The 24,122-nt window shown below is 44.2% G+C and overlaps 1 protein-coding gene across 1 annotated transcript; it reads left to right on the top strand.

Annotated features, from left to right (window-relative positions):
* Positions 1-1,174: 1,174 nt before the first annotated feature.
* LOC142584415 (uncharacterized) lies at positions 1,175-23,406 on the top strand. The gene is made up of 4 exons (XM_075694563.1): positions 1,175-1,374; positions 5,113-5,184; positions 19,800-20,585; positions 21,578-23,406. The coding sequence occupies exons 1-4, from the start codon at positions 1,359-1,361 to the stop codon at positions 22,096-22,098; spliced, it is 1,395 nt and encodes a 464-aa protein (XP_075550678.1). The 5' UTR covers positions 1,175-1,358; the 3' UTR covers positions 22,099-23,406.
* Positions 23,407-24,122: the final 716 nt, after the last annotated feature.

Genomic DNA, 24,122 nt, shown 5'->3' with positions numbered 1-24,122 from the left:
GAATTGTTTTTGAAGCACAAACAAAACAAAGGACGGACCGTTCCTACATACAGGAACCTAGCGGGAACAAGTGCTCGAAGATAAATACTTTGACGGCGGAATTGTCTGCTCGTTCACATTACTTTTCTTAGTGGCCTGAATCACTGACTGGGTCGACTGAATCACCAGTATTCTACAACTTACACTCCATAGACTGTTGAGAGAGTTTCATTGATTGCGGAATACGTCGACGTATAGTAAAGTCGTGTAATATAATGAACGATTGGATGTCTTTCTTTTTTTCTTTCAGCGGGGTCAATCGCAACTCCCAGATAAAGATATTAAAAAAATTATTTCTTCGTCGTTGTAGAGTTTTCTTATCTTTTGTTGGTGTTACGACCATCTCACAAACGTGCTGTGCGCTACGCTGTACGGTAGCTGAATTGAAGCCCGTCAAGTATTCCAGCCGAAGGATGATGACAAAAACCAATAACGACGCGCGAGAGCAAGTGAGCAAGGACCACTTATTACCGAAACTCGTCTAGTCACATTACAGAACGGACTGCCTTTTTCATGAGAGTATTTCTTGTATGACGTGCCTAGGCTATCGGAAAGGATGTTCCGAATTGTCAAAGGTCGCATATAGTGCCTCTCGCAAACGACGAGATAAGGTGTGCGTAATACACATGGTACAGCGACAATCGGCAATCAGATTATCTTAAGCAGACTTAATCATCAAGCATTTTTACGATGCATACAGTTAGTAGTGACATACGAATGTTTAACGTGTAGACATTAATTCGTCTTGAAATAAATTTCGTCACGAGCTTTGAAGGCATTTCTTTATGTCACATTCGCTATACCATGAAACCTGGTATGAAGATTTTTATCGCTAGGGTGTTTCTTTTCATTCTAGAATTTTTATTATGCTAGAAGTTGTGTAAGCTTGCGTAAACTGCACGTTACTAGCTGCCTTTTCTATTCTAAGGCGAATAATTTTTCAGCTGTAATGACACTGCAGCGCACGCTTCAATTAAGGTTCCGTACCGGCTCGGAAACCACGTCATCATTGTTACATAGCGCATGTCTGAGCCGCCAGCTGCGTCTGCATGGAGCTTCTATTCCCCGACACAACATATGGTGACTGCGATAAATCCGCACGTGACAGGAACTCCATTATACAGAAAATTGCTGGGGCGACGTGTATCGCTTGGCCAACAACCTTGTCGCTTCACTGTTTGCCTCATTGTCGCACTGGCATGGTGGTCTGCTGTGGATCTCGCCGAACTGCAATACAACGAGACTTCGCGATACCAGTTACGCACGAGTGAAAGCATACTGGCGGAATCGCTTCAGGTATTTTTCCAGATTGGAACGTTATGACCAAAACAGATGGTAAGCATAGCAGTCACAGTCTTACGCTAGACTGTATTTTTAGATCAGTTTCGAACAGTCAGCGATTGCTGGCTTTTGCTAAGCCTGGTGCATGGAAAAAGGGCTTGAAGGGCTTTATACCTGCTGAACATGGGCAATTTGCTGCAAGCTTTAATTATTTTAGGGTAGCGTGCCTTATGACTTATTTGTGCAAATAGCCAAGTAACCAGTTTTCAATGGAGAATGTTGATCAACACAATCATTTGTTATAAGCCACAAAGTAACCCAATTTAATGAAGCACTTCTTTTACCCAAATTTCCCGCAGCTTTATTTTTGAACTCGAGTGACAACTCCAAACCATTAGACATATTCTAATGTTCTTTCGTGTAAACTGCGTAGCCAATTCAGGTTCGTTTCACAAGCGACACAGGTGATATGATAAAATTGCGCGAAGGCTAAGTCACAGTTCTCAACGCCTTGCTCCTGTAAGCATGTTCCTATGGGTGGGCATGCCCGTAAGCATGCTTAATGAGACGTTTCATAGCATCGAACGAACAAGCGAGCTGTCGGAGGTATGAACAAAAATTTGTCTCATAGCTCTGCGTGTGGCAGTCGTTTCTGAAGGGATTTTAAAGCCAGAGATGCAGTGTGCTAGTATAGTTACCAGCTGTCGTCCCCAACTTCGCTTTATACTACCTGATGTCCACTTGTTAGTACCTCGTCCCTTGCGTTCCTATTACTGCGTTGTTTTTATAGTTATGCTCGTCGCTTGCCTATAGGTTTTATCCTTGGCGTTCATAATGAGCTCTCGTTTTACACTTTCTGTCACGCACAAAGGGCCAGACAATGGACGCTGGACTTCGCGGTAATTTTCTCTCCATAGGTTTCAAACGCCGACTTCGATTTCTGGCCACCTTCTGTGAAGCCTTGTACCACATGTTTTTTATGGAGTGCCTGCGATACTCTTCTTTTCTTTCCTTGGAGTGTTATTTAAAGAATAGCGCCTTGAGAAATTCATGAACTGGTCACCTTCTCTACACATCGCATACTTTAGTATATGCTTGTGGCAGTCCACCTACATACGTAGGTCAGAAAGCACCAAGTGCAGTATGTACAGTTTCGTAATTTGTCACCAACGGAAAGTGGCGTTATGTCCAAAACTGTGTCTTTAGTTCATTTCAAGTATTTTCACAGCGTACACAGACTTACGGAAATAAGGTAGAGACGGAAATTAAAGAAGAGTCCTGGTTGAATCCTCACTTGGAAGTCATGACAATTTCACTGTTTGCCTACACCATATTTCCATAGGTCTGTAGGCTCCGTGAACGCCCTCGAATTGAACCATTGCCATACTCGCCTAATCATCTACAGTTGCCCCTTTGTTGTTGCGAAGCAAATCCTAGTTCAGGGATCTGATTGCAGTCGTAGTACCCTTCCTTCGAGATTTTGCTGCTGTCAATATTGTGCTTTGATAGATTGTGACTGTAAATGCTTGCGAATAGCGTTTACCCTTTCTTTCTTATTTCTGTAATATTCACATGGACGACTTCAGAAGGCAGCTTCGGGAGCTTAAACATTGGCATTTCTTTCCTTCGTGGTCTGCATTCTCGCGTTTTATGCTTGAAATAGGTAGTAAGTGAGAACGTACTCTTCGCACGGCTGAGGTGGCTCGGTTCCAATGGCACTCAGCTACTGAACACCAGGTTCGACGTTCGACTCCCGGTCTCGATGGCCGTATTACGAAGGGGCGAAAGGCAAGAACGCTCGGGTGCATCTCACTTTCGATGCACATTAAAGTACTCCAAGTAGTTAAAATGAGTGGTCGAAGCCTTTCACTATGGCGTCTATAATGATTAGTGGCGTTTAATGGCGCGAGGGCCAGCTATGGCCAAAGAGTGCCGTAATGGCGTCTATAATGGGCACTGCGTCAGTCTGGGGCGTTAACTCGTTTCTTTTTTCTTCTCACACTATTCCCTTCTGTCTTAACACAGCAAACATTTATGGTTACTTTACACGCCTCCTTTGTGTCTACTCGTGCTATAGGGCCGAACGGCAAGTTATGTGCGCAGTCACTTATATACTAGATAATCGACCGCTATCAGAATAAGAAGTACTAGGCCAGTACTACCAAAGAAACTCTACGCAGAAGGTGAATAGGCGCTGCTGATGTTCTTGAGGTCTACGTGCTTACACAATAGACTTAGAAAACAATTCAAAATACCGCTGCTCATGCTGGATTGTGTATGCGGTTGATTTTATTTACGCGTTCTTCTCTTCTCTTTCTATCGCTTTACATCTACCCTTGCCCACCACAACTAGGCCTTGTTGACCTATCTGTTTTTCTATACATCCTTTCTCTCTATATTTGACTCACCATCTTGTCTTTCGCATCTTCTTTCTCTGTAAACTCGATGTTACCACCCAAACGTAATCTTCTTTGTTTTTTCTTCTCGTGAATCGGCCCAAGTAATAATAATAAAATTTTTGTGTAAAGGCACGTAGCCGGTAAACATGGACTTACTACAGCAACAGTTTGTCGTACATTTTCGTAAAGAGCCGGCGGTGTTCTGTTATGCACACGGCTTCACTGCGACAACTTTTTGGCGTGCGCATAGTCATAGCTGGTGTCTCTCTCCTGTCGTAAATGCGGGAGCCATGCATCTTGGAAAGTTTTCCAAGCTACACAGGTGTCAGTGTCACGCAACATGTAATAGAATATGTCAGAGCCGCTCCGACTCGAAAACTCTCAAGAATAACGTGGATAGCTTTACACGTGGTTGTCATCGAGCGCTTTGCCAGCCCGGATAGATTGCGAAAATCAAAGAGGGTATAAGACACCTGTGGCCAGCAGTTGCTTTTTACAAATGCAAATGACATGGTTTAATTTCACGTTGTCGTTGAGGCAGTGCTGAAAATTTCAATGGCAGCTCGGATACTCACTGTAAAAGAAGACTTTGCACTAGTCTTCATCTATTCTTTTCTTTAAGAAATGATTATTACGAAAGAGACCAGTGCTTTCAGGCAACACAATTTGGCAACGTCCTTTTCTGTTGCCCTTCTGCGCCGCCAAACCTACACTTTTCCTATCCTATAATAACATTTCGTTCACGAGAGTAGATGAGGTTCAAGCGACGCCAGCAACAAAATGCAAAACAGAGCAAGTGGCTTTTTTATAATGTTGCACTGAAGAAAACCTCGCCAGGCCCTTTTGTCAGCTTTTGCTGTTCCCTGGATGATGTGAAATTGTAAGCTTGCTGAAGATGGTGTATTTTGACATAGCAATCAAAACTGAATGCGCCGCTCCTTACATGGGAACTTGGGGGGGAGAACTGGTATAGACACTTCCAACAAATTTCGATTGCAGACAGCGACAATGAGACGCCTTCTAAAACATCTTCTGATGTGGCAATTTTTTATTTATTTATGCAAAACATGTGCTTCCCAGTGTATCGGCATGTCACTGTCCTGTCGGCTTTCTCGTAGGCAATCTTTTTCCGCAGCGTATGCATATTTTACTTCTTTAATATAAGTCGGCAGTAGAATAAGAAAAAACACTTTGTCGCTTACCAAAATGAACGTTAATGAAGATGTGGATACGTTCAAGTGGCACGCATTGCCGAACTCTATTCTAGTTACTCGTGTCTTTGACAGGAGGTGTGTACGACTTTTCCTTCCTTCCAGGCTCAAGCAGTAAGACATCTCTGCAGTCAAAGCACTGTACAATTGGCTTATTTCATCACTTTTTTTTTCTGCCGCAGAATCTCTCGAAGGAAATGCTACGGAGCATGACTGCCATGATGCCGACCATCCAGAGGCCGCTAAAAGTGCAGGTAGGCCAAGGAGTTTCTGCAAGAAGCCCCCTTCCCTTGCCTTAAAATATCAGAGCTACTGCACCTATTAATATCACCTATACCAGCAATGCAAATGAAGTTCTCTTTAAGACATTACCAGTTTCTTTTTTTTCTTTCAAGCTATAATGCACTACGCACAGCTCATCTTCTATTTTACCGGATGCCCTGCGAGTCTGAGAAGGGTACTATTTCATATATATAAAATGACTACTGAAGCTAATACGCGTTACAGAACTACATCCTCCCTTCTTGGAAATTATAATGCGTACTGACAATGCAAAGTAATGGCACGTATGGAGAAGCATACATTGCACTACGTGTTTCTCTGCGTTCATTTTGCGTGCTCACCGGTACAGCGTGCACTTCACCATCATTCTGTGACAAATGCCATGTTCCTGATGAACAGCGTTAGGAGTGAGGTGACATGGCTATCATCAGGCAGAGAACAGTCGCTCTTGAGCGTGCCAATTAGAGACCAAGTTTCTCGGAAACAACGTATAAAAACACAACTAATAATGAGATGGTGAAGCTGAGGAAACGACTCACGAGTTGCCTTTCCGTCTTATTCTGCAGTCCCTTCAAAATTGACCCTTCCTGCGGGACAAATATGTAATCCCAGTGCAAAAACGACGGTGTACAGCACTAAGCCTTTTTCTTCTCAGTGCCTGGACTTCCGCCATTTGTGGGGAATCGCTTCATCTTGTTTGCACTCTCCTGCCGGAGTCAATTTAGAAACTCAATGTTCCCGTGTTTGCCTTTTCCATACAAACTTGTCCGCCTTTTAGAGAAACGGAAGTCCGACGACCTTTCTTTGCTCGATGACACAGGTTAGTCAGAAAGAACCGACGCGTTATAACGTCAAGCTTCAGTAGCCACATCAAGCAGCTGGTTTTCACGAGGGCCGAAAAGTTTACGTTAACCGTAACCATTGGACGACGCGCTGAGGGGACAACGTGAACCGACAAATACAGGAAGTGGGCCCCTGCGATGATGAGATTCTGCGAGGTTGAGACCGATGAAACGAGAAAATATTTAAACAAACGCCCTTCACTAGAAGAAACACGAACCGTGTTTCTTGAAGTTACGCTTATTCGGCCCTTTGAAAATTATTTCTTTAATATAAGCGAAGAAAAAAAATATGCGGCTAGTTCACCATCAGTTAGGTAGCACAAGCGCAGCCTAGAATAAGATTAAAGAAGGAAAAATAATTACACAACTTATCACTGGTGCTTGCAAGTTGTTCAAACAACGTTAAACACATCATCCACTTCTGTTACTTCTCTTCATGCGTCACGCCGTCATCGCTTCTTCTCTTGTCTTTTTTTATTTTTTATTCTTATTTCTTCTTGAAATAGGTGCTCCTACCATTTGCTCTGGTAGCATGCGTAAGATGAGGTAAATTTATGGGTACTCTCTACGGATTCGGCGCATTTATTTCCTCACACTGAACTCACATACGTTGGCTGTGTGTCACCTTTATAGTTTAGGACTTCCTGGATATGTCCGGATTTCTAAAAGTGTCTCAGATAAGTAGCTGCGTCTACCAAACTGCTCATACATGGTTGTCAGCGACTCTGTTCTCGCGAAATGGGCGGAAGTTACGTTGGATGTCCCGGAAAATTGCAGACTGTCCTGGTTGTACATATTTTGATATTTGCAGTGTTTTAATAGACGTGCTTGTGCTCACTTTGCCATCAAACTGCTGGTAATGTTTTACTCTCGGCAGGGAACAATTGCAGTTTCTTCTGCTTATGCGTCCAACGGCGTCCGAATCGCTTAATTGTACTGCAAACTGTCTTTCCAATGTTCAAAATTGCAAGAAACTGAAAAAGCACGACATTTCATGCGCGTCATGTCAGACAGAGCCTGGCACATTAGTTCACGATGGGTAGGCGTCCGCTTTCAAGACTTCTCTTTAAACTTGAAGGCCGACCTTATCGCAGGTACATACTTTTATGTTTATTCCAGGCACTGCCTTACAAAACGCCAGAGGGTTGCCGTAAATCTGTCCGACTATTGCATTCTGTCACGCAATACTTTGTATCTTATGTACACTGCAGTGTACGCTGCGTAAAGTTCAACTATACCAGGATGTGAAGTCATTCGACATGTATATCGACGGCACTTGCTATCAGGTCTCGCAATGTAGCCAACGCTGTGCCAGTGCGAGAAACAAAAACGGCATCCGTTTGGGTTCTTCACAGCTGCATGCCGCTGAAGATAAAACGCGCCTCATGCATTCGGGCCCGCTTAGGCCGTTTCGAGGACACTTGATAAGTATGCGAGACTGGAAACAGTAGGGACTGACGTGGTGGCGCAGCTCGAATCCTTAAAATGTGTGGCATGAAATTTTCGAAGACCCAGCTAAAGAAAAAACAGCCGAGGAATCCTAGCACTGAGAACAGCGCATGCAAATAACCTCCTGGACATAAAACGAGCACTCAGGATTCACTATTTGTCTCTGTAGAAGCGGAGCTCTTGTTCTCCACCCGTTGTTAAGAAACACCTTAAAGAATAATATGCACAGGTTGAGCGAGCAGCCACTTGAGATGTTGTTGACAATTTCTTTAAATGGTAGAGAATGAAGCCGCACGTGGTTTGGTTGCCAGAGCATCATAAACATTTTGATGCCATTAAAAACAAACTGGACACATCTTGGTGCTCCATGCACTCTATCGGAACGTGTCCAAATTTTTCATTAGCTTGTTCCCAGATATTATGAAGATTTTAATAATGATCCTGTCCAGGTTTACCAAACTCTAGTCATCTGAACGATTTAGAGGGGCTACTAATCTCGTCTTTGAAAGAAACCAGAAAACGCGCTGTCAGCCACTCTGAAATCAGTCGTCGAATTTAGCTTCTGAACCTTGAATCCCATAAAAATCTGGTACACGGCGCAAAACCTGAAGCTAAAGAGACAAAGCAATGTTCGACTTATATGGTGATTCGACCGGGGAAGCCTTTGCATATACAAGGTTCGGTCGATCGAAGCCTTCGTACTGTTGGTATTTTCCGCACATTTCGAATAATTCCGCCCGATCCATGCTTCTGTAGTGTACTCGAGGCTCATGTTCGCCTTCTAAACGCGCCTTTCTTTGCAAAATTTAGACACGTTGCCTTGTACAACAAACGTCGCAACACCCATTCATGGTTTGCGAACAATCGCTTGGAAGCGTGGGAGGAGAGAATCACATGCAAGGGCGACACAGGAACGAAAGCGAACGGGTGACGCGACAGGGACCGCCTGCTGTGGCCGTTCGAAGTTTCCTTTGTAAACGCCAAGCGAGTGGCGGCTGCCAGCGACGCGACGATCACGTAGCTGCGATAGATTCCGGGTTCTCTAGCTCCGTGCCTCGCGGTTATGCTGCCGCAAACAGCTGCGCCACAAACTGAGCACTGTGCCGACGCCGCTCAGGCGAATGGGTAGGAGGACTCTGGCAAGCGCTGTTTGTAGTCAAAGCCGCTCCCCTTGACCTTGTTGTGTACTCGATTTTTCAATACACGTTGCCGTGTTAGCGCATCTTGATGCTATCAGTGGAATGGTTTAAACTTACTACCATAATTTTGTTCGAGTCCAAGGAAATTGGAGCTACGTTAACATGTTTTTGGGCTTGAGTTGCTGGGCTGTGATAGAGTGCAGCGATTATATTCTATTGTTATTCCTTATCGTGACTCGTCGGTTGTTCGAGTGGCGCTCCGCCTAGGCATGAGAAGAATTGACGTTGAATATGTACGGAAAATAAATATCCGTACTGTTCAACGTAATAACTACTGCATGAATTTGCCCTTGATTATATACGCGGAAAAAATCTAATTACAGATTTCGCGCAAACAACTAAGTAGTCTTACGTCTTACGTGTCGACAGTTACATTCTGTACGTATACTACAATGTATGCCGCTTGACTCCAACGACTCAACAATATTTATTCACCGGGCTTCGCTAAATACACGCCCTGCCATGCATTTGCCTTGCGGCTGCAGTCATAAAAACAACCTGCGAAATCATATTTGCAACGATGTAAAACATCTCGGAATGACAATTTTTCGGACCCTCTTCATGTTTTAAATGTTTTCTGACGTACTAAACGGAATGCGTCATCTATGTACATAAAATAAAACGTAACTGCATAGCTAAAAGCCACTAACGCTGAACGTTTGCGGAAAAGCATGAGCAGCGGTATTCGTGAAGATGTGCAGTTATGCAATTCTTGCTTTGAGAAAAGTTCCTGCCGTAAAATTGCATAAACGGGATTGCTGTTTAACCTTTATGTAAAAGCTCCTGCTCGGTAATAGAATGCAGAAACCTCCCTGCCTTTGGCATCGCATCTTTCTCGGGCGCTTTCGGGCTGACTCAGAGCAGTGGCCTAATGTGTTACCATGACAACCCCACATCGTTCCAGAAACATAAACGACGAATGTGGCGTTGCACCGAGTTCAAGAAACAAACCAACAGCGCAGAACACAGTAAATTGCACCCCATTGTATATGTTTCGCGGTGAAGCGCATATTTACCCGCCACGGAAGAACAGTGTGAACGACGCAACGTGAAAATTGTTTCAGCGGCAACGCACCGATTGGCGCACCAGGGCAACTGCGAGTAGCGTGTAAGTGTGTAATAAAATAAGCGCTCTGCTTCTGCAGCTCTTACACGTTTTGGCTTACAGCAACTGCGCTTGTTTTCTTCCAGCCAGACGCACCAAAATGGCTGGTTATTTGCAAGGACGCTTTTAAACGAAGTTATTTCTTCAGCGTTCAAAAACTGAGCCTCAGCGTTCGAAAAGTGTCCTCCCTATGCATCGTTATCCAGTACTTTCAATGTACACAGAGAGTGTTAGTTGCCAAGACACCCGTATTTTTATAGGTGATGTCTAAAACACGGCGGCTATGACGTTATTTACGGCTCCTGCAATCACTTCCGGCGCTTGCAGTCAACGAAAGCATAGTTCTCGAGATCGATATCTGTTACTCAGACGGAGGCGTCTCTGAGGCGTGGATTTGGACACCATCTATGTAGGCTGTGACATACTCCAGGCCTAGTTTTTACACACGCTTTGTAATCATTCTGGGCCTTCCTCGTTTGTTTCTGCCTGCGGCATAACTCGCTCTCATTGCCACGATCAATTGTTTAGAAGGCGATGCGTTGAATCTGTCTTTCTATTTTTTTGCCTGAAGCGTCATTGCAGACTTAAAGGGAAGCTCTTGCCGAGAGACAGCGGCAAATGGTTGCCACATATGTGCTCGAGATACCAAAACGTAAAGAAGCAAAATAAAGAAAAGTGCTTACATAAGCATGCAATCTCTCTTGACGTCCCGCGACTCAATCGACAACAGTTTTACAAAGCTCGACACCGTGCTTGTTTATTTGCTCTCTTGCCTCATCGACGCCACCGCTACGCTTTCGGATGTTCAGACATTGTACGGTATTACGAGAGCGCGCACATGCGACTCCTGGAAAAAAAATCTTCAGTGATAACCGCAGTGCTTGCTGCGCTGTGCTGCTGTTTAATACATTGAAGCGTGGTACTTGCGGGGTACTCGCTGAATTCTGGCGACTCCTACTGATGTCCCAAATTCATATCCTAATCCCCCAGTGCATCGGCTCTCAACAGCTGCAACAGTTACTTCCGTCGCCCTTGTCCACAGACCGAGGCTGGGCCAAGGACTTGCGCAGTGGCAGCGCCTTTTGATCGGCGTATACAAAAAGCGTCTATTTGTTAATCTACTGAAATCTCAGCTAAATAGCACCCCAGCCCGTCACGCAATTCCGAGTATAACTTGGGACTAACTTCACTTTGGGCCCACCACAAACAAATAAACAAACAATAACCTGGTCGCGCGTTTGATTGTTTACCGGGGGGACCCAACTTCATTGTAAAAATATTTGTACCCTTAAAAGTGTGTTCTCTTGTCGCACTGTAACACCCTTACCGTTATGGCCTTAAAAAATTTATAGAGAGCAACAGCGAAGCTCTAATGAGACGTGCGAAACTTAGTTGAAAACTATGTAATCATTCTGACAGCCTTAGGCGCACAGAAATAACCGACAAGGGAATTTTACAGAGAGAGATAGGAAACTCTCCTGTCAGATATTTCTATGCTCCCAAGGTTGTTTGAATGATTACATAGTTTTCAACTACGTCTTTTGTTATCACACATCTCGTTAGAGCTCCGCTGTCGTCCTCTATAAATTTTTTAAGCCCTAACGGCAAGGGTGCTGCAGTGCGACAAGAAAACACCGTTAAGGGCGTAAATATTTTTACAGTGTTCGATATCGACGCTAAGCAAGAAAAGTTCGTATGCCGCGATTTTAGTGGACGGTAAAAAAAAATTATATCATGCGGTCAAACTTAATCCGAAGCTATTTACGAATGGCGTCTTTCAAAGCTCCAGTGTCATACTAAAGGACGTTAAACCACACACTTTCTCGATCATTGCCACCGTCGAAACTCAGCAAAGGGGATAACCGCAAGCGAAATATTACTACGCCATTCATTTCCTGGAAGCCCACAGTGCAGTGCCAAAGAATTCTTGTGGAAACTATTGGCTCCTAGAATGACGTATACATCCCGAGGTCCTGCGATCCTATCAACTTTGCGTCCAGAGGCTATTTGTTGGATAGTGCACTTGAATCAAGAGTGAAAGAAACTTCCGGAAGCTCGTTTGTTCACGGTGTGTGCGCAGTGGCAACGTGTTATTTTTCACAGCCAACGCGACGCGAAGCAGGCTATACTTCTAAATGTCTGTAATGTACACAACACTGTGTTCATCCTCGTCTGACTCTTCGTGCCCCTGTTTGCGTCCTGCTGCGTTAAGAAACGGTGTCTTCAATATCCTGCACGAATAATGATTATGTTTGGCGTGAGAAGTAAGATATGCTGCCGCTAGAGACCGTAAACACAATTTTCGGGCGTTTCCTTTTACTGAAGCATGGGCTGGCGCTACAGTAGGTATTCGGTTCGCTGGGAAGCTTTGTAAATACGTCGCTGGTCAAGTCCAATCACACGCGTTATGCATATTACATGCTGTAGCCAGGATAAGAAGCGAACTTCACTATGCACTCTCTTCGCCGGCTAGTTCACCCACTATAAACAGATGGCGCTTGCGCCGTGCCTACCCATGTGCTGCCCATTTGGTGGGCCAACACCACCTAGATAGCACAAGGCCTCTTCACTCCCATCCATGACGTCATGCTACCTGGCCCTAAATTTCCTTTCACAAGGCAGGTTTGTCGAAAGCGCTGACGTCAAGATCACCGCAGCTCACCCGGGAACGTCCCCCATTAGCTTCTAGGGCAGCTGGGCCAGGTTACGTGACGTCATGGATCGGAGTGAACAGGCCTTGTGTTATCTAGGTGGTGCTGGGTGGGCGCGTTCCTATGGGGGTGTAATGCAAAAATGATCCTGTGCTCAGGTTAGAGAATACCAGATGTGTGTTAGAGAACACCAGATAATCAAAATATAATCATGAGAACAAGCACACCACATTCCTCATAACACAGTGTGCAGTTTGAAAGTTTGAAGACGCTGTACCACATTAAAGAAATAGAAATCTGCTACATAGGCTCTACGCGCGCAACGCTCCAGTAGGGCTGCTTCCTATGGATTGAGGACTGTGGCATTCTCACGTGGAGCTTTGTACTAAAAGCCGCTCAGCTCGCACTGTATCGTGTTCTCAATGGAGAAGCATCGAGAAAAAAGAAGTACCACTTGTTAACAGCGTTCTGCTAACTCTTCTTAACTGTAGCGATTGTCAGGGCAACTTTTCTTCGTCTTTGTTTTTTTCAGCCGTAATCTGGGAATAAAATGGCGAAGCGTTATCCAACTAAAACCAACGTATTGCTATAGTTTAATATTTTCTGCGGCTATTTTTGATGAAAGGCAAACTCCACATACAACGATAGTCTGATAGCACACCAAATTTAGTATATACTTGCTTGCGTTTGTAAGTATAATCTTTCTGGTCTCCAGTAACGTATAGCCTCATTCACTGTGACTCACTGATACTCACAGCCACGTATAGCATATAAGTGCACTCGTTTAGAGCATGCTGACCAATGAGTAGGTCACATATGTTACGTAAGAATGTTGGAAGCTATACATTTCGTCCCTAGCCACAACGTGAACGATTGACTAACGATGTTACGACTTTTCTGCTAGCTACCACAAAACCTCTACACATGGATGCGTTGAGCTCAGAGCGCTGCACAAACAAATCTAGCGTAAATGACATGTTCACGGGTGACTGTGTGCAAAATAAATATTGTAGTGACATCGCCCCGAAAAAAAAAGACGTTACTGAAACAAAACAAAAAGGCAACCTTTGGCATTCCAAGCCATTGAGAATCAACAAAGAAATGACTACGAGCGAATGAAGTTAATCCTTAGTTATTACATCTGCTATAAAGTACGTGCCGATTTGTCTTGAAAAACAACTTCCAGCCCTGCCTTCTAGTACAGGCACATCGTGCGACAGCGCTCGTAGCATAGGACAAGATGCAACGAGCTTGCAAGGATGAGTATGCGACATCTGCATATCCTTTGAAGCTTTGGCTAAAGTTTCTTGCAGTTCAGGCATTCAATGACGGTGGCAAACGTCGGAACAGCAGCTTGCTGCACCACACCGGCGTCGTGCGCAGCCGTTGTAAACAGAGGCAACGGAGGCCGGCTGGGGCACGTAATGAACGCGTGATAAAACATGGCACTAGGTGATAAAACACGGCAGAGACCACGGGAGTGAAGCGAAAATTGTCTATAGACCTTCTCGCGGTTTAAAAAATTAGGCACAGGGCGGCTTCAAGAAGTGCCGGCAGCACTTACACATCCGGGTAAATATAGAGGACAAAAAAGACAGTGGTGAGCAGGGGGAGGGCTTTCATTAGAGAAGCTCCCTAATTGTCTACACTTTTACCCTGCACATAACCACCGTTTTAACGTCCAAATTGGCGGCAAGTTATGCGAAAAATTCGAAAAACTTGCCTTGAGGCATTATGCGCCTTTCTTTTATCTGAAAACGTACAAGGACACTTTCCCTATGTCGAAACGACCTATGAAAAAGAAAACGCTTTTTTGTTCCAGTGTACCAGACTAATAAGGCAAGTGACCAGACGTTTCTTGAGGCTGAAACCGCGTTATACTCTCGCACGCCCGAGGATGGTCACTAATCAAGAATGTTAGTCATGAGGACTCCGTTCACTAAACGGGCCCGTGCAATTTAAATAAATGTGCTCACGTTGTCAAGTCTCGTTTCCTAGTTGCTATCTGCAGCTGTTGCAGAGAGTCTCCATCAAATGTTCCCAGGACACAGCGCACACGAACACGTTCGCATCGTCCATTGTAGCGGGGCTTCTGTTCCGTTCTATAACATATCCAACGTTCTCAAGAGGGAAGATGACCCCGCTCCTCACCATTCATGGCTTCCGAGTGTAAAAATTGCTCCGGGAGTCCCGCCACCGGTCGGAACCTGAACGTGTTCGCGCACTCTGTGGCTTGAAAGCTTTTAAGGGAGACTGTAAATTTTGATTGCATCCCATTTTCAAAAATTTTTTCCGCTTGCGCGGCAATGGCTGTGCTTATGCGTCTGTGTGAAAGAGTATGCATGAACGGAAATGATTCTCGTTTTCTGGCACGAGCAGTGACATTCGTAATTCTTTCGTTGGCGAGTATCTTTGTTAAGAACTATGCCCACGGTCTGCACATGAAATTCGAAATGTGGAGAATTTTCTTCGCATAGAAAAGCGTTCCCACGCATTGTCAGTTCCAACACGGTAAAGCAAACGGGCAAGGCGAATAAACGATGTGAAAAGAACTGTAGTTTGCATATTATTGCACGGATAGTGGCGTGTTGTGCATAGCTAACTCTACGACTTCAATGTTACCCGCCGTGGTTGCTCAGTTGGTGTGGTGTTGGGCTGCTGAGCACGAGGTCGCGGCATCGAATCCCGGCCACGGCGGCCGCATCTCGATGGGGGCAAAATGCGAAGAGACCCATGTACTTAGATTTAGCTGCACGTTAAAAACCCCAGGTGGTCGACATTTTGGGAGTCCTCCACACGGCGCGCCTCGTAATCAGTAAGTGGTTTTGGCACGTAAAACCTGATAATTTAATTTTAACCTCAAGGGTGGGTACGTCCAATCTGATCACTCCCTGCTTTGACCGAATTACAGCTCGAAAAAGGTAGCAGGAAAGAAACGCTCTCCACGTTTGCCGTATAAGTGGCGTCGAAAACGTACGCAATAATCATAACCAAATCGTTGGTTTTACTTTATTTAACGCCCCTCAAGCATATTTTTTTTTATCGCTGCGGTTGCAAGGGTTTCATTGCAAGATTAGGAGGAGCTAAAGAAAATACGCTGAAATGATTAAGGAGGTGGTTTTCATAATGTGGGGGTGGAATCTGCTGAAGCCAGAAATGGTTGCAACATATATGGGACATGTGTTCAACCGAGCTGTTTTGTGCAGACCGTACAGCTGCAGAGGGCTCTACACTCTTTAATCTTATTCCACATCGGCTCCACTAAATAAGCGCAATATATTTGCAAAAAAATGTTCCACTTAATTGTAGCATTGCATAAGTACCACGGATTTTCACTAAGTGGTGCATTGCACAGGTTTGACTAAGCAAGTCAATCAAATGAAATCAATCACACAATATGGAATCGCCTTATGCAATCAATATACTGCGAAAAATTGGTGGCTGGAGAAAAAGCTGCTCTATCGCAAATTAACCGAGCTCCTGCCACCCATACAGCAACATTCATTTGGAAACTAAAACACTTGCATTTAGAATTGCCATGTTTGTAGTAGAACAAACTTCTTCCACTTACACTGGAATTCATGAGTGTCAAAGTTAAGAGTGTACCGTCATCGCTGGGTAAGTCCCAGTCACTTAGCGACGACTCGCTTAATGAGAACGATGTTTTTCTTCTCTTTCCAATGTTTGTAATATTCGCTATTAGGTATACCTGCTGTCTTTCCCATTGATTTACCCCGAAAAATGCGACCAGTCTCTGAATTAAATTTTGCAAGAAATATCGGCGTTCAAACCCATAGCAACAATTTGTGATCGTTACATTAAAAAGCTGAACACGTTTCTATCTACGCCGAGTGTGGGTTTGACATATTCTATTCAGTTTCTGGAGCGTTGTCAAAATACAGAAATAATGTTCGCAAGTGAGTAAAAACGAAGTCGTTAGTTTGCCAAAATATGTTCTATTTTTGCACGTATTGATTATAGTACCCGATTTACGACATACGTAAGGGATTAGCTTATCGCAGAGAACGATTCTTGACACTTCGTTTTTGCTGAGTCAATCCATTGTACCCCGCGCAGTGTACAAATTGTGCTCCTCAGAAGTATGGCATTGTTGCCGAAGTCATTAACAACTCGTTCTTAATATTTCAGGCCTGTATTTCTAATTGAATGTTTGGCTATAGTACCGTGCTCGCAGACGAACTGTGGCCTTAATCAGAGCCTTGCTATGTGTAGATTTGCGCACCGATGCCTGAGACGATTGAGGACGACACAACGAGCTATGGAAAGAAGAATGATAGGTGTAACGTTAAGGGATAAGAAAAGAGCAGATTGGGTGAGGGAACAAACGCGAGTTAATGACATCTTAGTTGAAATCAAGAAAAAGAAATCGGCATGGGCAGGACATGTAATGAGGAGGGAAGATAACCGATGGTCATTAAGGGTTACGGACTGGATCCCAAGGGAAGGGAAGCGTAGCAGGGGGCGGCAGAAAGTTAGGTGGGCGGATGAGATTAAGAAGTTTGCAGGGACGGCATGGCCACAATTAGTACATGACCGGGGTTGTTGGAGAAGCATGGGAGAGGCATTTGCCCTGCAGTGGGCGTAACCAGGCTGATGATGATGATGATGATGCCTGAGACGAACAAGACCAATGGAGAATATTCCATTGTTTCTCGCTTGGTCGAAGTTCGGCTAACCTTACATGAGCAAATTTTAGTAGTACACTTCTTGGATGTTCGGGGTAAGCACCAGGAGAACTAACACGTAGGCTCCGGCGTCGTCCCGGCAAACGGCAGTTGATTCGCAGTATACTTGAGTGCATTAATGAGAATTTTCCGCCAAAGAGGACTTGGCCCTTAATTTCTTTCCACATGAGTTCCAATAAGCCGAACATTTTTGCAGAAGTGTTTCTCTTACTAAGTGGAAATTATTTTCAACGAGATTAAGATGTCCAGCCTAATTAGTGAAAATACGTGTAATAACATTATATCAATAGAAGCAGCGGAAACAAGTTCCTCTGTCGCAAGAGCCAACGCTCGAGGAGAGCGGTTCCACATTGCATGGTTGCGCTTAGAAAGTGGAACATCTTCACAAGAAATATTCCACTTAATGGAAACCATGTGGTTCGCGATTAAGAGTGTTTCCAAGAACACCACCAAGAAGGCCCACATATTGCTGCTTTGAATTAGAGGGAGTGTATAAATACACAATTGTGCTTCGTAACGTCTATGAAAACTCAAATTGAAGTTCAAATTCAAACTTATTTTTCATCTCAAGGATGAGGGTAGGCTCGGGAGAAAAGGGACGCCACTTTAGGAGAACCCGAGCCTCCCTGACATATGGAAAACAGCGAGGACAAAAGGGAGAGTTCACTGAGCGTAATAAAGCATGAAAATATTTTACACAAAACAAGTCATAATATGCATGGACGCCAATATAAAGTAGTACAATATACACAAAATACAATATACATAGACACTTTTCTTAACGCCTGTATCAACATTGCATTTCTTTTCACAATAAAAGAGCTTCCCTAAAATCATGTGGACTGTATTGTTGAATTGTTATATTTTTTTGAGTAATTTATTTAATAACACAGCAACAGTGAACCGTAGCATTTGTCGCCCAAAGTGTGTTCCACGAAATGGAATTATCCAATGTTGTTCGTGACGGGCAGGGTATGGCATAATATATGTTTCCAGACCAAAGATATCCAGGGAGGCCTCATTATTGAACAGTGATTGCTTATATCTTATTGCTAGATAATGCTCGTAAAGTTTATGAACTGGTACAATATTAAACCGTTCACACATGCAATTTGACAGAACGGGCTTTCTGGCGAAGTCCTCGATTGATTAATTGATGCCGAGTGAAACGTGCTATGTGGGTCCCGATGTAATACATTAATAATGGACCTTGTCGATTTCCGTTCGTACTCCTCTACCGGGGATGATTTCGTTTGCAGATGACTGTATTCTCCGTCAGGTAGTTAAAAGATCCAACTGTATTCGTTCCAGGCAGTCCAAACCTAATTACGTTCTATTCTTGTTCGAAATATGACCAATGTCACGAAAAACTACGCAGACGCCTCCTGCGTCCTTCTGCCATTCACACTGTTGGCGATCACCTAAGAAGCGTTTTTTTGTTCAATGTCATTCATAAGGTTTCGTAAATACTGGAGAGTCTCCTGATATTTTAATCATTCTTGGTCATGACTACCAAGTAGATGTCTATAACCATGCAAATTGTGTTCTTGCCTGTCTTCCCCATAACTATGGCTTAGCTCTTCGTTCTCTAGTAATTTTAGCATACGAAAGGCTGCTCTGGCTGAAGCGGCAATGTGCATGCATAATAGGCATGTGAGGTAAGAAATTGTGTAATGGCATCCACTCTATGTCCAAAAGCAAGACAATGAATGTTCGCTGGACAACTAGCAGGGAACCTTTACCATATTGTATCACTTTATGGTGATTTCTTCGCTCAACCGGCAGCTATTTTTCAGCGCCGAGAACATCCAAACAAAATAAAACTTTTCATATGTCGCCACATCACTTTAGGTGGCGAAATTTCTTTTGTGCTGAATAAAAGATCGGCATGACCTTCCGTCAAACAGTGCCATTTAAATTGACCTAGCTAAATTCCAAGAACTAGAGCGCATTTAAAACACCTGACCTTTCATTTGACATGGTTGCTGTGGACCATTCTTTAGTAATGGCTGCAACCTGTTATCGTGTTCTTTCTTTGTTAATGATCCGGATCTTTTATTTTTAATTGTTTATTTGGCGTTACAATTTCATGCGCCTGATGTGTACATTCTTTATTGTAATTTTGAAGTTACAATTACACTCGTCTTTCTATGGTAGTTGGATCTTTATTAAAGGGCTGCATGACTCTCCCCTTATGTAATAACATCATGTTGATGGCACTTATGGACACCTTGAATAAGTAAATAAGTTTAATAATGCGATCTACGAAATGCTCTCAGGCATATTTTCCCTGGTACCAAACATAACATGTATAACTGAACAAAAAATTTTGTTCCACACAAGCAATGAGTATTTGCTGTAAAACACATTTTCCTCAAAAGGACACAAAGAAAAAGGAATACACATTGACACGTGCCGCCAGTGTCGTAACCGATGTATCTTCATCTTTGTGCGTCTCCTCTTTGCAGCAGGTGCGTCTTTGAGCAAGCACAAACTAGGCCAAGAAACAGTTGTGTTGTCTAATGAGCACTTGACAAAGCCTGTAGCCAAGTTGACGATGTATGCTAAGGGCCCTAATTTCATGCGCTTTGCTTCAAATATTGCTTCACATGTAATCCCTTCTTATTACGTGCAGGTGAGGAAGAGCCCGACAAGTTGTCGTCAAGTATCTTCTGGTACATGGCCATGCCTCTCGCCTTCATACTCACTGTACCCAACGTGGTCATTTGCACCGTCTCTTTCGTGGTTACGCACTGTGCTACTGTATCTCTAGCCTTGGAGTCTGGTTTCCTCAGTTTCTTATGGGAATCGTGGACAGCCTACGGACTGGGACCCCGGGACTGTTGGCAGTTCCTAATGGTGTTCGCGCTGCACAGTTCACTGTCCATCGAAGCGCTACGCGGGAAGAAGTACTGGGGCCCACCAACGTGTTCGGGACACAAACCCGTTTACTGGAACAACGGTTTCACCTACTATGTGCTCACAATGGCAATAGCCGTTTTTTTCCTCCTGGGAGAGGACCTGCCTTGCTACACGCTTTACCAAGCCCTGCCCGGTTTCACCGTTGCTCTGGTGATCGGAGGAACATTCGTGTCCGCCCTGCTCTTCTTGATGGGCACGATGGACCCTTCGCCAGGAGAGTTCGGCACAACGGGAAACATCGTGTTCGACTTCTACTGGGGCATCGAGCTCTATCCTCGAATAGGTGACCGGTTCGACATGAAGATGTGGACCAACAGTCGGTTCGGCATGATGCTCTGGCAGCTCCTCGTTCTCGCCTGCTGGAAGGCTCAGGTGGACACGAGTGGATGGAACTGGGCCGTGGCAGTGTCGGCCGTGCTGCAGACTGCGTACATCGCCAAGTTCTTTTGGTGGGAGGACCTCTACATGCAGACCATGGACATAACCGTGGACAGAGGAGGTGAGCCCCGTAAGCAACCAAAACAAAACTACCTGCTCTTTGTCCTCTAATCACCATGGATCGTATTCGCAAAAAGTTCTCACGCTATAATGTTTTCATAAGAATGAATTGCAGCCAATCGTGAGGACGGATATGTGAATAACGAAGGCCACCAGTCAATCTCAAAGAGCGCTTACGAATGGAAAGCTTTGTGAACTCGGCCCCAAAGACCGAATTTGTTTTTCGTTCATAAGTGTTTTCGCCATTGGCTGGCTGCCATCGTAGATAATATATCCAGCACAAGAATTCCCTGAATTGTTCTCTTACGAACAATTCTACTGCAAGACCTTTTTTGCACATAGGGGCCCAGGTGCCGGATTTACAAATATTTGCTTGGTTCATAAGGGCTCTCTTCAATTGGCCGTCCGCCTTCGCTAATAACATGTTGTGCATGAGGGTTGGCTGAAATGTTTACTTATGAACAATTCTAGCGTAAGACATTTTGTAAATACGGGCCCAACAGCTGAATTCACGAACGCTTGCGGTCCTAACTGCTTTGTTAAACTGGCTGGCAGCCTTTGCTAATAATATATTCGATCAGGACTGGGTGGCATTTTCTCTTATAGACAACCTAAGCATAGTGTTTGTTAATATGGGCTTACGAGCCTAATTCACAAAGCTTTGCGCTCCTAAGTGTTATTTGTCAGTGGCTGGGCCCTTTCGCACCTTCAGTATTATATTCAGCATCAGGATCGGCTGACATATTTGAGAGAGTATAACCAATGTGGGGTTTACAAAACTGGACCATAATATTCCATGCAACTGTAATGAGGTCGTTCCTGCGCTTTCACAGACACATTGTTGCTGTGGTTTCACATTGTGGCTCATACCCACGAAATAGATTCACCCGCAGGAGGGGATAAAAACTGCACACAACAAGAAACGAAAGAGAGGCAAACGATAAAAAAAAACTTCTTATGCGCAACCAACTTCTTTTTCTTGCCTATCTGCAGGTTTCTACATGTGTTGGAGCCACATCGCTTTTGTGCCTTCAATGTACTCACTGGCCAGCGTCTATATGGTGGAGAATCCATCCGACATGAGTCCAGTTGCGGCTGCGTTGATTCTGGTCACTGGGATCGTCATGATCTTGTCGACTTGCTGGTGTCAACGTCAAAAGCAGTTGGTCAAGGAAAAGGAGGGCGATTGCAACATATGGGGCTCGCCAGCAAAAGTGATCAAGGCAGCGTACAAAGACGCTTCTGGCAACGATGACACAAAGTACCTTGTGGCGTCCGGGTTCTGGTCTGTATGTCGCCACCCTAACTACGTCTTCGAAATTCTCACGGCCCTGTGCTGGGTCCTTCCATCGGGGAAGAAAAGCATGGTGCCGTACTTTTACGTCATCTTCCTCGTGGGTTGGTTCGTTTACCGAACGCACCGCTTCGAGAGGCTGTGCGCAAAGAAGTACGGCGAGCATTGGACAGAGTACTGCTCTTTAGTCAAGTATAGAATTATACCTCGCGTATTCTAAGCCGCAAGCATTCACGCAGAAGAGGACGTTACAGTGACTATGTCAAGCTCGGAAAGCGACATGCGAATTGCTGCAGTTTAATTCTTCACACCGCAGTGACAAAGTGTGGTGTTGATGCGCACCTCATGATGAAGCGAGACCCTCGCTGCTACCTTTTCTTCCTTCTTTTCTTTGTTACTTTTTCTGTCCTTCCTTCCTTCCTTCTTTCTTTCCTTAATTATTTTTTCTTTCCCCCTTTTCACCCATAAATCCCAGTTTCCCTTTGCAGGATAACAAAATGGATGCGAGTCTGATTGACTTCTCTGCCTTTCTACTCTCTTCTATCGCGCTCTCTCTCACTCTGTAACAGACGCAATGTTGTTATCATACCGAAAATCTTAGAAAGGAGCCAAACATTATACAGTTATCAGGACATCTATGCTGTGTAAGCAAACTAAGCTCACAATAAGTGCCTGCCAATTGTAGCATCCAGCGCAGAAACACACAGGAAAGAAGAAAAAAACAAATAGCACGTACACAGGTAACGCGCTTTTTTTATTCCCGTATAATTCTGCACTGACAGCTACCATACATTCGCAAATTCCAACTTGCCCAGATTTCTAGATTACTGTGCCTTGTAAAAAGGAATAGCATTAAAGATGAAACGAAATAATTAACAAATGCCTGGTTTGTGCTGTCACGACACATGGTGTGTTTGTGGTGCTGTGCTGCCGCATACAACATTGCGGGTGATTCGAAACGGCCGCTCTACTGTGGCGCGCTCATAAAAAATGATGTGCTTTATTAATTATGCCTGAGTGGTGCCCGCGCAACGAGAGTCCTGCACCATGGCGTGCCACATAGCAGCGATGACTGTTTCGGACTTAGAAACACAACTATAATTGATTACCCTTATGTGTACCAGTTACCTGCCACTCACTGCAGTTTTCTTCTAATAAAATATTACTTGTTGTGCTACATTCTTCAGATAATGCCAAAAAAATTATCCTTTACCGGCAAATACTTGCCGCTGCCTTCGCGTCTGCCGAAATGAGTTACAAAGAAATCTTAGGCATCCCGCCTACTTCTTATGTTTTTTTTATTATCGTAATGGGCACAGTTTCTGCCGCCAAATTCAAAATTTTAACTTTTACAATACTTACAAAAATGAAAGAAAGAAAAAAAACCTTTGTCATTGTCTGTTTACTGTCCGCTCCGCGACAGCTGTCACGTCCCTCAAGATAAAGGAACAATAATGTTACTTTGTCTGTTTTCGTTGAGCACTCCGGCCGAGTCATTCATGATTCAGCACTGCGAAAAAGTTCGAACACAGGATAGGCAAGCTTCAGTCTTCTGAAGACAGCGACTAGGACAGCGGCTGGAAGAAAAGTGAGGCCCCATTTAAGTGCGTCACGCTTCATTCACGCTCAATATCTAAGGAGTTTCGTTTTTCTTGCGAACTAGTGGCCGAGTTCACAAAATACTTATCTCGCGTGAAAGCATTCCCTCTCTGGAATAAATCTTATTAGAGAAGGCGAAGTGAAAAGAGAAGACGATTGTGGGGCATCCGGATTCGTAGCACCAAGTCTTTCGAATACAGGCTTTTTGAAAGCCTAACGCTCGAAGCCTTCTTCTTTCAATGACTAGTAGCCAATAGAGAATAGACAATAAATCATAACGCATTAAAGCCAAGGACGCAGACGCGATACTCGTGCACAAGAATGGCACTTTTAGCGCTTGTCCTGTGCCAGCGTGTAACTGTACTTGTCTTTATTGCCTTGTGATTTCCAGTTCTTCACAGTGAACAAAATCGCCCTAATAAAAACGCTTTGCTGTGTTTTACAATGGCTGGCTAGCTTCGAAAATATCTCTGCAATTACGGTAGCATGGCGCTTGCTCTTAAACGCTTACCTACAGTGACGAAGTGCTCGATGAATATGGACAGAGACGTATGTATTACATGTCCCGGTGATCCTCACGAGAAACGCAATGCAGTGTCTTCGATGCTTTCCGTATTTTATTTTCTCCCTCATCTATCGTCGTCG

Source organism: Dermacentor variabilis, chromosome 6 (genome assembly GCF_050947875.1).
Source record: "Dermacentor variabilis isolate Ectoservices chromosome 6, ASM5094787v1, whole genome shotgun sequence".
Lineage (NCBI taxonomy): Eukaryota > Metazoa > Arthropoda > Arachnida > Ixodida > Ixodidae > Dermacentor > Dermacentor variabilis.
The sequence above is the reverse complement of the archived record's forward strand: the minus strand, read 5'-3'. Positions and strand labels throughout refer to the sequence as shown.